General features: G+C 35.9%; 1 protein-coding gene across 9 annotated transcripts in view; it reads right to left on the bottom strand.

Annotated features, from left to right (window-relative positions):
- The window catches only part of NAA16 (N-alpha-acetyltransferase 16, NatA auxiliary subunit), a 68809-nt gene that overhangs the window by 51721 nt on the left and 1320 nt on the right, over window positions 1–15768 (bottom strand). For 6 of the 9 annotated variants that reach the window (XR_009498653.1, XM_059902713.1, XM_059902711.1 and 3 more), the window contains exons 2-6: window positions 12968–13052; window positions 11282–11386; window positions 9681–9838; window positions 6685–6819; window positions 222–375 (exon numbers count right to left, since the gene is read on the bottom strand). Coding sequence is in view for 8 of the 9 variants with exons in the window: in XM_059902713.1 (XP_059758696.1) it covers window positions 222–375; window positions 6685–6819; window positions 9681–9838; window positions 11282–11386; window positions 12968–13052 (637 nt within the window). In the remaining variant the exon portion in view is untranslated. Of the gene's footprint in view, window positions 1–221; window positions 376–1875; window positions 1907–6684; window positions 6820–9680; window positions 9839–11281; window positions 11387–12967; window positions 13053–15768 lie in introns of those variants that run through there. The other 3 variants (XM_059902710.1, XM_059902712.1, XM_059902714.1) reach the window with 3 other exon arrangements.

The following is a 15768-nucleotide window of genomic DNA, read 5'->3' on the forward strand; positions in this document are numbered from 1 at the left end:
TAAAATGGATGTAACAACTACATCATAGGGTTGTTATGAAGAGTACATTAATTTTATTATTAAGCCATTACATTAATTAATAATGGCTTAATAATAAAGTGTTTAGAACATTGCCTGATATATAGTAAGTCTCATTTAAGTGTTCGGACATAATAAAGTATATAGGTTTTATTCTTTTCTTTAATTGAGGCCAATAAAAAAGAAAAAGCAGTTCAACTTACCTTTAATTTCTTCTACCAAAAGTTTATCACATATCTGTTTCTCATATGTTTCTATATGTTCCAAAGATTCCTGAAATAGATCTGCCTCCCTCATCACTTGATTCTGGTACAGTATCAGTTCACTATATTCATAGTCTATTTTGTTGGGAGGAACCTGAAAAAAATAACCAAATTATCTTACTTATATAATAATATAAAGCAGTTACAGATCTTTAATTTAATTGCTTTCTCAGGACAGTCATTCACACAGACTTTAAAAAGCAACCCACAAGCAGTTACAAATAGAAGAGTGATTAACAGCAAAGAAGATTAATATAGTCTTTAAAACAAATAAAGGAGTGGGGACTTCTGCCTACAGCAAAGTGAAGAGGTTAGCAAATCCTATTTCCAAAGGAAAGTATAAAAATGATTAAAATCCTAAAGAATCTTCCAAAAAAAACTACTAGAACACATAAAGGAGTTTAGCAAGGTGACAGAATACAAGATCAATATATGAAAATCAATTATACTTCTATATACTAGGAATGAACAACCTGAAAATGAAATTAAAATAATTTTCAAAATAGCATCAAAATGAAAAAAACATTCAGGAATAAATTTAAGAAACAAGACCCATATACCAAAGAATACTCAATCTTTTTTTGACTCTATATTTATTCTCCCCAAATTGATCTAAAAATTCAGTGCAATCCCTATCAAACTCTCAGCAAGCTTTCAGAATCTGATAAGCTGATGCTAAAATTCAAATGGAAATAAAAGGAACCCTGCATGGACAAAAGAATCTTAAAAAGAAAAACAAAGTAAGAAGACATGTACTTCAAATTTCAAACATCCTTTAAAGTTACAGTAATCAAGACAGTGTGGTTGGTACTGGCATAAGGATACACATATAGATCAATGGAACAGAATACAAGGTTCAGAAATTAGCCCTTATAATCTGGTCAACCGATTTTCAACAGATGTGCCAAGACAATTCAACAGGGACAGGTTAGTCTTTTCAACAAATGATGGTGGGACAATTTAATATCCATATGCAAAAACCTTAGACACATACTTCATACCATTTACAAAAATTAACTCAAAATGGATCACAGACCTAAATGTGAGCGCTAAAACGATAAAAGAAACCTTAGAAGAATAGGAGAAAATCTTTGTGACCCTTTGCATAGAAGAAAAAACAGGTAAATTGGACTTCAACAAAATTATAAACTTTCCTCTTCAAAAGACACCATTAATAACATAAAAATACAAGTTACAGACTAGGAGAAAATATTTGCAAATGATCTATCTGATAAGGAACTTGTATTGAGAATATTCAAGAAACTCTTACAACTCAGCTGTAAGACAAATAACCCAACTAAAAAATGGGCACAAGAGTTGAATAGACATTTCATCAAAGAAGAAATATAAATGGCTAATAAGAACATGATAAAATGCTCAATAGCATTAGTTGTTAGAAAAATGCAGAGAAACAACTAAAACAGATACTACTACATATCCACTCAGATGGCTATCATCAAAAAATTGGACAGTTAACAGGTGTCGGGATGGGTAGAAACTGGAATTCTCACACATTGCTAGTAGGAATGTACAATGGTTCAGCCACGTAGGAAGACAACTGGGCAGTTTATCAAAAAGTTAAATATATACTTACCATATAACCAAGTAATTTCATTCCTAGGTATCTACCCAAAAGAAATAAAAACATATGTCCACACAAAAACTTATGCACAAATGTTCATAGCAGCATTATTCATAACAACTAAAACTAAAAACAATATATATGTCCATCAATTAATGAGTGGATAAACAAAGTGTTATCCATAGACCACAGTGTATCCATATAATGATGAAACAGTATTCAGCATTAAAAAGGAATGAACCCCTAATACATGCTCTAATACAGGTGAATCTCAAAAGCATTCTGAATAAAAGAATTCAGAGAGAAAACACTGCATTTGATTGCCTTTATTCGAAGTTTCCAAAAAGGGCAAATCTATAGAGACAAAAAGCAGATCAGTGGTTGGCTGGGGATGAGTGGAAACTGACAAATGGGCACAAAAGAACTTTTTGGGGGTGACGAAACATTCTAAAACTGGACTGTGGTAATGACTACATGACTATAAATTTACAAAAAAAAATCTTTGAGATGTACAACTAAAATGGGCAAATTTTATGGCATGTATTATACCTCAAAAAAGCCTTATACCTCTTAATTATACTTATTATTACAAAAAATAAGAAAATTCCACACACCTAATTTTAACCATCAAATTGCAATAACACTATTTAAAACGAAAGAGTGTTTCTCAAACCCCAGTGAATATGGTACAGTACACCCTCTTATGGCAAGGACTTGATTCCTGGATAAAGACAAAGAACTAGTCTCAATACAGAATTCTCTAGTTCGCAGTAAAAAGCTAAGAATCTAAGTAAACATGATGAACTTACCACACTCCCTTATGAGAATAAAAATAATAGAGGATTTAAAAATATATTAACCTATGAAAATAGAACATATGAGATTTCAACAAACTTCTGGGAAATGGAAAGCAAATGAAGAATAAGGGATGAAGTAAAACAGAAGAAGCTAAAGCCTAGAGTAGCTATACAGAGGAAATCTTTAGGGAGGGTGGCTATCTGCCCTGGAAAACACCAAACAGGGTCAGGATTCTGAAATGACAAGTAAACAGAGGGTGCGGGAACGAGAAATGGGGCTCAAGATTAAAGGATTAACTGAAAGGCTGACCCTGACCCCATTTCCATCAACTCAGCAGCCAAATCCTTGTTTAAAATATTACCCTGTAACCAGGCATCCATCCCACTCAAAGAGTCAAGAGCTCTTCTTCAAAGAAAGCAGATAGTCCCAGAGAACTGGATGCTAAGGTGGGGGGGAGGCGGGGGGAGATATTCACTGCAGCATTATTCACAATAGTCAAGATACGGAAACAACCTAAGTGTCCATCAACAAATGAATGGATAAAGATGTGATATATATATACAACAGAATAATATTCAGCCATGAAAAACAAGGAATTCCTGCCATTTGCTGGCTTAAGACACAAAAGTACAAGTATATTCCCTAATGTTATAAAGGTAACACTTAAAGAACCAGAAATATTCATACAACTATTATCAGGAGAATGGGGAAGAGACGGTGAGGTGACATAAAAGAACTATATACTACTCTATTGTAGCAAAAACCGTAGAGAATGCCTAAAACACATATAAAAAGTTGAACGTGCGTTATTTAGACATATGGCGGGCTGTGTTCTTCCATGTCTTCTCTGAACTAGACTCTGGATAGCAAGGCAGGGACAGAAAGGTAGAATAGGGGACTGTTATCATGTGTACTCTGCAACGAGAATTACTGGATAAATGAAAAGAGAAAAAAAGTCTACCACTCTAGCAGGTAAAATTAGTTTGGCTATCATTCCAAAAAACAATACCTTGCTTTTAGGGTAATGTGTCAAAAGAAAAAGTTTTCATGAGGAAAATACAAAGAGGATGATGTCAGGAAAACCGGGAGAGTAAATTAAGAACTCCAAAACTTCACCTCTCCAAAACAGTGAGGGAAGAACTGGCAAAAACTGTCAGAATCACCTTTTTCAGAACTCTGGAAATTAACCAAAGGCTTACAGCACACCTGGGGAGCATTTATTGAAGAAAACAGCTGGATCTTGGTAAGACCAGTGAGTTTTGTGTCATTTTAACTTGCCCTAATCCTATCCAGTGCTCTCCAGCTACACAGTAGCCTTGAAAAATAAGCTTGTATTCCCAGAGCAGCTTGACAGCCACCAGTGAGAACAATAAAGCTGGAGCTCTTTCAAAGCCTCATTCCCAAAGAACTGTAATTAACTGACCTATCTGTTGGTTCACTGCAAGCCTCCAAGTACAAGCCTAACTCAGAGCTTGCCCAGAGCAAAAAAGCATTGGGGGGAAGGGAAGGGCCAAAAGTGCTTATTAAAAGTGATTACAGGCATGCGTTTTACCTTTACAGTGCCTGAAAGACAGCTAACAGTCAGGGCAAACAACAGACTAAACAAAAACCTTAAAGTAAAAGCTGGGAAATGTGATGTCCATAGGGGCTTTGAAAAGTCACACACACGTACAGAGTTACGCATATGTTCAAGAAAGACCTGAGAAAGCCCTAAACTCTCACCTCTTGCTGACCTTGAGACTCTGACCTTTCACCTTAAGAGGCGAAAGCTAAGGTAGAGTTGTAAACTGCCTGGCTGAGTGCTAAAGCATACATACACCAACACACCCACAGAGAAATTTAACAAAACTACAAGTTGGCTCTTTGACAAGATCTACAAAATTGACAAACCTTTAGCTGGAATGACCAAGAAAGAAAGAGAGAAGACTACTAAAATTGAGAATAAAAGCAGGGACATTACCACAAACCCTACAAAAATAAAAAGGATTATAAAGGACTATTATGAAAAGTTGCATGCCAACAAATTAGATTACCTAGATGAAATGGACCAATATTTACATAAGAACTAACACCACCCATCACAAACTCTTCCAAAAGAGGGAACACTTCCCAACTCATGCCATGAGGCCAGACACAGACATCAAAAGAAAAGTACAGATAATATCTCTTATTCCAATATCCCTCACTAATAGTCAAAGAAACACAAATTAAAAGAATAATGAGGGAATTCCCTGGTGGTCCAGTGGTTAGGACTTGGAACTTTCACTGCTGAGGGCCCAGGTTCAATCTCTGGTCAGGGAACTAAGATCCCGCAAGCCATGCGGCACAGCCAAAAAATAAATAAGTAAATAAAAATTAAAAAAAAAAAATAATGAGATAAACTTCTTCACATCCAGAAGAATGGAAAAAATAATAAACCTGACATCAAGTGTCAGTAAGGATATAGGCAAACAATAACCATAAAACCTTGCTAGCGGGCATGTAAATTAGTACAGGTGCTTCAAATTAGTAAAACTAAACACATAGAGCCACAACTCTGCAATTCCAGTTTTAGGTATAAACTGAAGAGGAACTCACAAATGTGGCTAATGAAACAGCAGACAAGAATATTCACTGCAGCACTAATTTTTAATACAGACAAAGTAGAGTAGATTAACTTTAGCTTATTTATATAACAGAACACCAAACAGCAGTTTAAAATGGATAAACTAGGGCTTCCCTGGTGGCGCAGTGGTTGAGAATCTGCCTGCTAATGCAGGGGACACGGGTTCGAGCCCTGGTCTGGGAAGATCCCACATGCCGCGGAGCAACTAGGCCCGTGAGCCACAACTGCTGAGCCTGCGCGTCTGGAGCCTGTGCCCCGCAACGGGAGGGGCCGCGATAGTGAAAGGCCCGCGCACCGCGATGAAGAGCGGTCCCCGCACCGCGATGAAGAGTGGCCCCCACTTGCCGCAACTAGAGAAACCCCTCGCACGAACCGAAGACCCAACACGGTCAAAAAAATAAAATAAATAAATAAATAAAGTAGCTATAAAATGGATAAACTAGTCAACATGTATGAACATAGATATATCTCAAGAAATGTTGAATTTTAAAAACTACATGTCATTCATGTAAAATTTTAAATATACAAAATAATAGTTTGTAACTTTCATGGACTTACTTAAACATAATGTAAACATGACTAGAAATGAAATGATCTATACCAATTTCAGAATAGTGGCTACCTCTAGGGAGGGATGTGGGAGGACTTCAGCTGTTTCTGTAACATTTCTTTAAAAAATAATTATATCTGGAGCAATTACGGCAAAATGTTAACATCTTTTTAATTTCTCTTGTGATACACAGTATATTTTTTGTATTTTTCTATTTTACACACATATTAAAATGTATTTATTAACATATTTATATAAAATATAAAGCAATATATATTAGAGAAACAATTCCCATAGTCACAAAACTATTTTCATTCTCATGTATTCTTTTCTTTATTCATTTGAATATTGCTGAAATTATAGTATACAAAAATCTTTATATTATTTATTTTGTATTAAGAATTCTTTGTTTTGGGCTTCCCTGGCGGCGCAGTGGTTGAGAATCTGCCTGCCAATGCAGGGGACACGGGTTCGAGCCCTGGTCTGGGAAGATCCCATATGCCGCGGAGCAACTAGGCCCGTGAACCACAATTACTGAGCCTGCGCGTCTGGAGCCTGTGCTCCGCAACAAGAGAGGCCGCGATAGTGAGAGGCCCGCGCACCGCGATGAAGAGTGGCCCCCACTTGCCACAACTAGAGAAAGCCCTCGCACAGAAATGAAGACCCAACACAGCCATAAATAATAAATAAATAAATTAAAAAAAAAAAAAAAGAATTCTTTGTTTTAACTTCTTCCAATTATTTCAAAAATTTTTCAAGTTCTTCCATAGGTCTGAAAGACTAATTCACGCTTGGGGGTGGAGGCAATATAGAAGTTAACTATTTTAGTTTATGAAGGCAGAAGAAAATGTTAAAATGCAGTTCTTACTTGCTGAGTTTGTCTAAATTCTTCCAATAGTTTTAGTGCCATATCATAATCTTTCAGTAAGTGGTATGCAATAGCATATCCAATCCAGGATGCACGTTGTGTTGGGCGCAACTGAAGAAGCTGATATCTCGTCTCCTTTAAAAAAAAAAATTTCTTTAAAATTTTTTTCACTTTCTTAAGTTTCTCTAAAATATAATTCATCACAGAGTTTTAAGAAAAAATACCTTTAATTCCTTTCTAATGAATTCAATGAACAAACATCTCTGAACTCCAAAATAAAACAGAAATACTTTTTATGTTCCTGATCTAAACTTAAGTTCTAGAATACCCTGTAATGTAATGTCCTTGGGGTCAATGTTTTTAGACTGCCTTATAAAATTACCTTTATATAATAAGAATTTCTTCTGGTAACTAAACATCTCAGAAGAGAGACTAAGATAGCTTTTTATGAAACTAGAGTTTACTGTTTATAATATTGTTATATGAAACCACAACATATTGTACATTATTATTATAGGCCCCAGAGATAGGATGGACACAGCCAGGGAAAACACTCAAACATCTGACTGGACTTTTCTAGCAGAAACACCACTGCTGCTACTCTAAGACAGTTCAATATCTACAACATTACGGAGAAAACACCAGAAATTCCACCATGGCTGCTCCAGAAGAATCAAGATACCTTCAGACCAGCAGAAAATCTAACCTCCCTACACAGCTCCTCATAGCTCATATCTGCCTCCAACTCTTAGGCAAGTGCAACTTTGCTTGGCCAAACACGGTCTCATGAAGAACACTAGCTGCAATGAGTTTTGAAAATGTAACGTTTAGCTTCTGTGACTCTGTTGTTGGAATGGGTGCCGTCCATCCACGGTACATGCCACAAGGAGAACCATGATCAGATCTTTTTAAAAAAAAGATATCTTCAACAAAACAACTTAGACAATATCACTCCTCTACATTCACGTGTAAATGTCTGCTCCTTTTAGGCATATGGCATTAAGCTCTACCAGTGTATCACCCTTACTTTCACTGTTGCTTCTCTGTCACTCCCCCACTTCATTAAAGTCTGACTCAGTTTTCATCTCTCTACCAAATTCTGCCATTATTCTGGGCAAATGCAACATGTGGATCACCTACCCAATAACCTATCTTCTTAGATCCACGATTTCCTCATCTACAATGATCTCTACCCCACTTCAGGGACCCACTTCCACCACACCCTAGACCTTACTGCCACCCAGAAATCATAAATTCAGATACTCACTCTGGCTACAGCTCCTATGCTGCCAACACTGTCACTCAGTGACCTTCCTGCCCTTGTTCTTGGACATCACCAGTACCTCTAGTTCCTTGAATCCTTCACTTCTAACCACCAGCTCTTTTATCTTCATTTATTTCACTACCCCTCCTAGCAACCAGTCTCTCGCCATTACTAATTTCTTTACTTAATTTCTAAAGATAACTGATTTTAACTCTCACCAAACTTAGGCTGCTAAGTCCTAAAGAAGAAAAATCACACAATCGTGATGAATGGCACCATTATTAAGCTCAGCAGAACCCTTGAAACTTCTGCAAAAATCTATGCAAAGACTTACATGGCAGTAAAAGGACAACAGTAAAAAAAGTAAATGAAAAAAGACTTATCTAAACAGAACTATTAAGAGTTGGTAGCCTCCTTCACATGAGAAAGTGAGATAATTCCATTTTGGACATACTGAATTTAGGAAACTAAGTGGAGTAAGCACATGAAGATGCCCAGAGTTGAAGATAACAGTGTGAAGAGGCCTGGGACTACATTTATGGCAATCCTCACAATATTTTGTATTTTCTAACCCATAATGAAGAAAGCTAATTAATCTCCACATTTAGATTTTAATTATAAAAGCTCTGTTTACCAAATTCGTAAATATCAAGCTCACAAAGAATATAGTACAGCATTAGCACATAGGCGATATTCTAGCTTTTCAAAAAGCATTAAATGAGGGACTTCCCTGGTGGTGCAGTGGTTAAGAATCCACCTGCCAATGCAGGGGACACAGGTTCAAGCCCTGGTCCGGGAAGATCCCACATGCCACAGATCAACTAAGCCCACGAGCCACCCGCAACTACTGAGCCTGTGCGCCACAACTACTGAAGCTCGCGTGCTCTAGAGCCCACATGCCGCAACTACTGAGCCCGCGTGCCTAGAGCCCATGCTCCACAACAAGAGAAGCCACCACAATGAGAAGCCCGCGCACCGCAACAAACAGCAGCCCGCGCTTGCCACAACTAGAGAAAGCCCGCACAGAGCAACGAAGACCCAACGCAGCCAAGAATTTTTTAAAAATTAAATAAAATAAGTAAAAAACCATAAAATGAATAAACTAGTTATCCTTTTTTGATGATCAAGTATGCACTTCCAGGGACTTCCCTGGTGGCACAGTGGTTAAGAATCTGCCTGCCAATTCAGCAGACACGGTCCAGAATCCTTGGTCCAGGAAGATCCCACATGCCACAGAGCAGCCAAGGTCCAGAATCCTTGGTCCAGGAAGATCCCACATGCCGCAGAGCAACCAAGCCAGTGCGCTACGACTACTGAGCCTGCGCTCTAGAGCCCGCGAGCCACAACTACTGAGCCCACGCACCACAACTACTGAAGCCCATGCACTTAGAACCCATGCTCCACAACAAGAGAAGCCACCGCAATGAGAAGCCTGTACACCGCCAATGAAGAGAAGCCCCTGCTCACCGCAACTAGAGAAAGCCCACACACAGCAATGAAGACCCAATGCAGCCAAGAATAAATTAATTAGTTAATTAATTTTTTTAAGAAGTATGCAGTTCCACTACTATTATTGGAAGGAAGATCCAGAGTGACTTTTCCCTTCTACTACAGACTGTAATGAACAATCAAGTCTACATGATCTTGTCTTAAGTTCACCTCATTCTGAATTCACATGCTTTTAAATTATATCTATTGTAAAAACATGTACATTTAAGACTAAAGTACTTACTCGATAACCTTCAAGGTCTCTCATTTGGATCTGTAACAGAGAGAGATCCCTCAAAATTTGCAGATTATCTTTATCTAATTTGAGGGCATTTCGGTAACACTTAATAGCTTCATCATACTTCTTATCAGAACGCTGCAAGAGTCCATATACATGCCAACCTATTAAGTTAAGGAAACAGACATTCACAGATACTAGAATACACTATGCTACATGTCTAATAGAAAGCTTACCTTAATAAAATGGTATTTTGTTTGGGATTTACTTCAGAATGATCTGGCATCAGAGGGAGAGGGAAAGTAAGCAGGTGATAAAATATGAAACCAGATCAGCCTTGATTGACAACTGTTAAATTATTGAAGCTAGGTGATAGGCAGATAGGGGTGCATTATTCTATTCTATTTTTGTACATGTCTGAAATTTTCCATAATATATTTTTAAGTAACCTGAGAAAATTATTGGTAAAAATTCTTCACGTTGCCTACCTCCATCCCCTCACTTTCCTATGCCAGCACCTCAACACTCACTTATTCTCAAGCACTATGTATGGAAACAGAATATATACAAAAATTGCAATTATCTTTTAAAACAAGTATATATTCAATCAATTATAAAACAACATGTAACCATCAGTTAATTCACTAGTGATACTAAAGACCACAAAAATTAAGTTTTTATTTAATGTAAAGTCAAGTCTTAGGATATCTTGGAGCCAAAAAACTATCATACTTACATGCCCTCTCTCTTCGCTCTAGGGTAAGCACTGGGATAAAGAAATAAGTATTTAGTATTTTGAGAGAACCCTAAGCTAAATATGTAAAAACACCACTAAGACTACTGATGTTCAATACTGGCCAATAACTAGATGATTTAAATGTTAAAAATTAAGATACAAGGGTAGTATGTGAAAAGGTTGTAAGTATATAAGTACGTAAAACAGAGATTAAAACAATTTCAAAGATCCATCCCTACAGAATATTTTTGTTTTTTTAACAAACTGGGATACTAGTCAATGAAAAATACGATTATAAGTACCCAGTGAAGTAACAGCTAAGTCCCTGTGCAACAGAAACCAAGCTGAAGAATCAATATAATATTTAATACTAAATAAAATCTATTTTACATCAAGTTGCTCCTGAATTTTTCTCCTAAAATTTCTAAAGGGAAGTTTAAGGAACTTTTAAGGAACACAAGTTTTACTATACAGGTAAGTATTATACAGGTAAGTCATTATTTGGAACGAGGAAAGTATCACTCAGTTTATGGATGTATAGGAAAAAAATGGGTTTTAAATCACCTATAATTATTAGTTACTATTCTCTCACACTAAGCACAACTGCAGTAAATATACAGTGCATAGTAATTCTCTTTAAAATACTCCAATAAACAAAAAAATAAGAAGTAGGGAGCAGATGAAACTAATATTAAAAATGTTGATAATTATTGAAACTTGATAATGGGTACATAAAGTTCATTACATTCACTCTTCCATATAGTTTTAAACTTTTTCATAGTGAAGTTTTTTTTAAATTTGAGTTAGAAAAAACTCATAAATGGAAAATACATAAATGAAATTAAACTATTCAACTACTGCAAAAGGATACAGACATGACTCTTGACATCATTACGAAGTCCTTTACGAACAAATTCATACGCCTCTTCTTTTTTTCCTAAACAGTTCAAAGTTAATCCTTTCATAGCCAAAGTCTCTGAAAAATATTTTTAACCTCTATTTACACATGAAAAATTCAAATTATTCTCTTAGCACTATTTTAATATCTGAGCTCTACCAATACTTACATTATTCATCCTTTTAATCCTATAGTTAGAAGAATTTCTCTCCAAATAAAAAAAGTAAAAGTATATTTATGTATCTGCTTAAAGCTTAGCCCAAGTCCTTTTCTGAAATTCCTCAGGCTGGGACTGAGTTGGTAAAATGCTTTCTGCCTTTCTGAAGACTCTATAAAGGAGGTTAAGATTATTCTGCTGAAAAAAGGTAACACAGCAGGGTCCTGAGTCCTGTTGAGTTAAATCTACTGCAACAGACCTCAGCTTTCACCTGAGATCAATCCTACTAAGAATCAAATCATCTGATTTATACCCCACAAAATCATTCAATCTACCTTAAAGAGATGTACACAATTTAAAAATCACCTTACTCATTATCGGAACAGACTTCATTTTTGGCTGCAAGTTTATTCCAACGAATCCCACTTAGGCTAATTAACATCAGTTTGCATTTGAAAAGCACGACACTGGACTATGGGAGTGGCAACCCAAGAATATGCTGAAGGTAGTTAATCAAAGATTGTTTAGAATGAAATAATTCTCTGAATAATCCACAAGAGAATTAGACAAGAACGATGGTTTTCAAACTAATCTCTATGGACTATGGTTTTCAGAACGGGTGATCCAGCAGTCCAGGCCCCTATGACCAAACATCTTATTTTATCTGTTTTTACATAATGAATTTCCCCACGAGCTCCCATTTGGATAAGGGTTCCACTGCTAAACAGCTTGAAAACAAGCTTTAATTTCTAAAATTCTATGAAATTACTTCTGTCCATTGCCTTCAAAGAATGTTTTAAGTGTTCTTAGAAAGCTGAGTAGGGTCAGCCTTTTTTCCCAAAAAGATGGTCTCAATAATTACTCAAGTCTAATATTCAGAAACCCAATCAGCTTTGCTCTGCTACAGGACCATAATTTACATGTCTAACCTGATCCATCCTTTTACCAAACACTGGTCACCAGTGAAAAAGGATGAGACAAGCAAATACAGACTTACTAACATCAGTGCTAGAAAAACAACCCAAGATAATACAATGGTAAATCAGTAGTATCTTATTTACATATGAAGGTTAGCAGATAGATAAAAAATACATCTACCAAAAAATAAAATGCCTTTGATTGTATCTTAATACTACTCTGGTGTTGCAAATATTGTTCTAATTTTACACATTAGAAATCAAAGGATAAACTTAAATTCTATTCAAAGTAACAAATGAAATCAGGTCTATAAAAATACAGGTATATATGCCAATCACCAATATATCAACCAATCATTTCTCATCTAAAAGTAAAGACTGTAAATATACCTAAGCATAATAGAAGTAATCTAGAATAAGAATGATATGAGGCATATCTGAAAACGTTAAACATTTATGCACTCTAATAGAGAACTACAAGGCCATGGAATCTGGGAAGTATTCTTCTTTCACTGTTGGGAATCCTATCCATCTGATTTTAGAATTAGATTTCCCCAAAGTAATCTCTCATAGGTGAGATAATACCTCCATGTTCAGCAAATTTTGGATTTGAAAGAATCATCTTGCAAAACTTGAGGCCATTTTTGTATTGCTTCTGTTCATAACATTTCTGTAAAGAAATATGAACAAAAATTATTATATAAAATGAATACACATGTAGCAACTTTTCATTCCATTATATAAATTCTAAATTCAAGATCCAAAATTAGGTCTAAAACATATGTGATGGAAAGGTTTTGTATCAATTCGTATCAGTTATAACATGAAGTTTACCTCTGCTACCTACTCCTTGCCAAACTATTCTGGTATCTGAGTATTTTCACTTTTATAGAAGATAAAGAAAAAAACACCTTAACTGTCAACCAACATACTGCTACAGCTTTCTTTTATTCAAAATCCAAAAGCAAAAACATACGTGATAACACAGAAAAATACTAGAAACTGCATTAAAAGTCTTTGCTACTTCAAGAATGGAACCAAGGCATACACACAAAAAAATACTGCTATTTACTGAGCAACTAACGTGTGTCTGTACAAAACTTGCTATAACTCATAACAACTCCTTACGGTAGGTGTCATGACCTCCACCTTACAGACGGAGAAACTGAAACTTAAAAGTCCATTAAATTAATTTGTAAGTGGCTCAGCTTAGTTGCAAACTCTCCTCTGACTCCAAGACTATGGTCTTTCCATCACTTGTAGTCTAATCCAAGTGTAAGCAAATCTCTTACACTTGTATTAGACTAGATTTATTTAGGAATAAACGCTCTTTATTCCTCAATGCCACCAGCCAGGCTAAGTAATCACGCCTGCCCTCCACAGCTATTAACCATCAAAACACAGCATCTTTAACTCAATCTCTCACTTACGTGGTTACGGGTTTTCTTTTTAGTACTCAACGTACCAAGCTCATCCCCACCTCAGGACCTCTGCACTTGTGTTCCTTCCACCCCCTGAAATGTTGTTCCTCCCCACATCTTCCCATGGCTGATTCCTTATGATCAAGTTTTACATATCATCTACCTGACAAGTCTATCTAATACTGCCAGCCTCTTACAGCACCCCCCAAAACACTCTATCATATTACTCTATTTTCTACACAGCGCTATCATTTCCTGACATTCTTACTCATTTTTGTACTTATTTAGTGTCTATCTTCCCCACCATACTGTAAGCTCCTGAGAACAGGGATCTTGCCTATTTTAAACACTGCTGCATCCTCAGGTTCTAGACAAATAAGAACTGCTCAATACATAGTCAATATATACAGTCAAGTTCCAAGCAAAACAGTACCAGCAAAGGAGGAGGAAGAGATTAATTCTTGCCAACAGGGGTGGGATATGGAGAGGAGAATTAGAAAAGTATTCATAGAAAAAAATCTTTAAATTAAGGCTTCTTGATTGCCTATGGGGAAGAGAACTTAGTGGTTGGGAAACAGGATAGGAAAACCTGAATTTTGAACCATGCGAATATATTACATATTCCAAAAATATTAAAAAAAAAAAAAAAAAGCTGAAGGAGCTACTGGGGAAGAGGAAAAGAAGAGAAATTTTTTTTTTCTGCCTTACCAAGTGATCTGGAAGTAATAATATCATAATACCAATAACAGTAATAGTAATAGTTAACACTTATTGGAAGCACTTACTACGTGTCAGGCACTGTTCTCATTTATTCCGTACTTAAATACCAGGAAAGCCTATGAGATACACGTTATCTACATTTTAGATGGAGAGACTGAGGCACAGTTACTGAGTTTACACAGCTAGTAAGTGTCAGAGACACAATTCAAGCCCAGATAGTCATCTCCTGTATCCGAGTACTCAGGTTAAAGAAAAGTCTTAAGTTCAGTAAGGAATATCTACTTAGTAGAAAAGATAGACTCTAGTTTCAACTTTGCTACTAACCAGACTGAGAACCTTAGACACTTAGTCATTTACCATTCCTGGGTTTGACTGTCTCATTTGTAAAAGAGGGCCTGCAATAGCTCCAAAATTCAACAAAACATTATGCTAACAGCCAGTCTGGGGAATAAGATAGGCAGGTACAAGCCATGCAGAACGTGTGATAAGCACCCTGGTGAATTTGTATGGGTGTGTTTCAGTAAAACGATAATTTTTTAAAAATTACTGTTGGTGGCAAAGCATTTTGGTCCACCAACCAAACTTTAAAGAATAATTTTATTATAGACTTCTGTTTGCTATGGAATTTGTCATAGTAAAACTTCACCTACACTTACTGCAATTTGAGACGATCAAATCATTCACTTTTGCAGTATCCTCCTAAATTCATATAACGTTATAATAAACATTACATACCCAGATAAAAAATGTTTAGCATTTCCCAATTAATTTGGGGATAAAATTAACTCTGCAGTGGTCTTTACATTTTTTTTTATAACTAGAGTAATAATAAATCATATAATTGTTTTTCATTATGCTACTGATAACATGATTTGAACTAGAAAATATCCATATAGAGAGAAAACAAGTGTCTGTCATCTTTTAGGTATAATACCAAATGTCCTGAAATCCAACAATTTATAATTTTTCATTAACATGTTTCAGTTTCCTTAGACAAAAAAAATAACAAAACGCCCCACCCAAAAGGGGCAAAAAAGTTCACTTCTCCAATTCCACACTGCGAAAAATACAAGGGTATGAGAAAAATGAAAGTAAAATAAAGAAAAAAATACATGCAAAGTCGAATGAAGCAATCTGCCACAATGCTTTAATTAGATTTATGTTTTTACACTCGTTTCTCATCGTTTGCGCAACACTAAACACCATATAAAATTAAGACAAAACTTTCATCCCATTTACTATGTA

Source organism: Balaenoptera ricei, chromosome 18 (assembly GCF_028023285.1).
Source record: "Balaenoptera ricei isolate mBalRic1 chromosome 18, mBalRic1.hap2, whole genome shotgun sequence".
In the NCBI taxonomy this organism is placed as follows: Eukaryota; Metazoa; Chordata; class Mammalia; order Artiodactyla; family Balaenopteridae; genus Balaenoptera; species Balaenoptera ricei.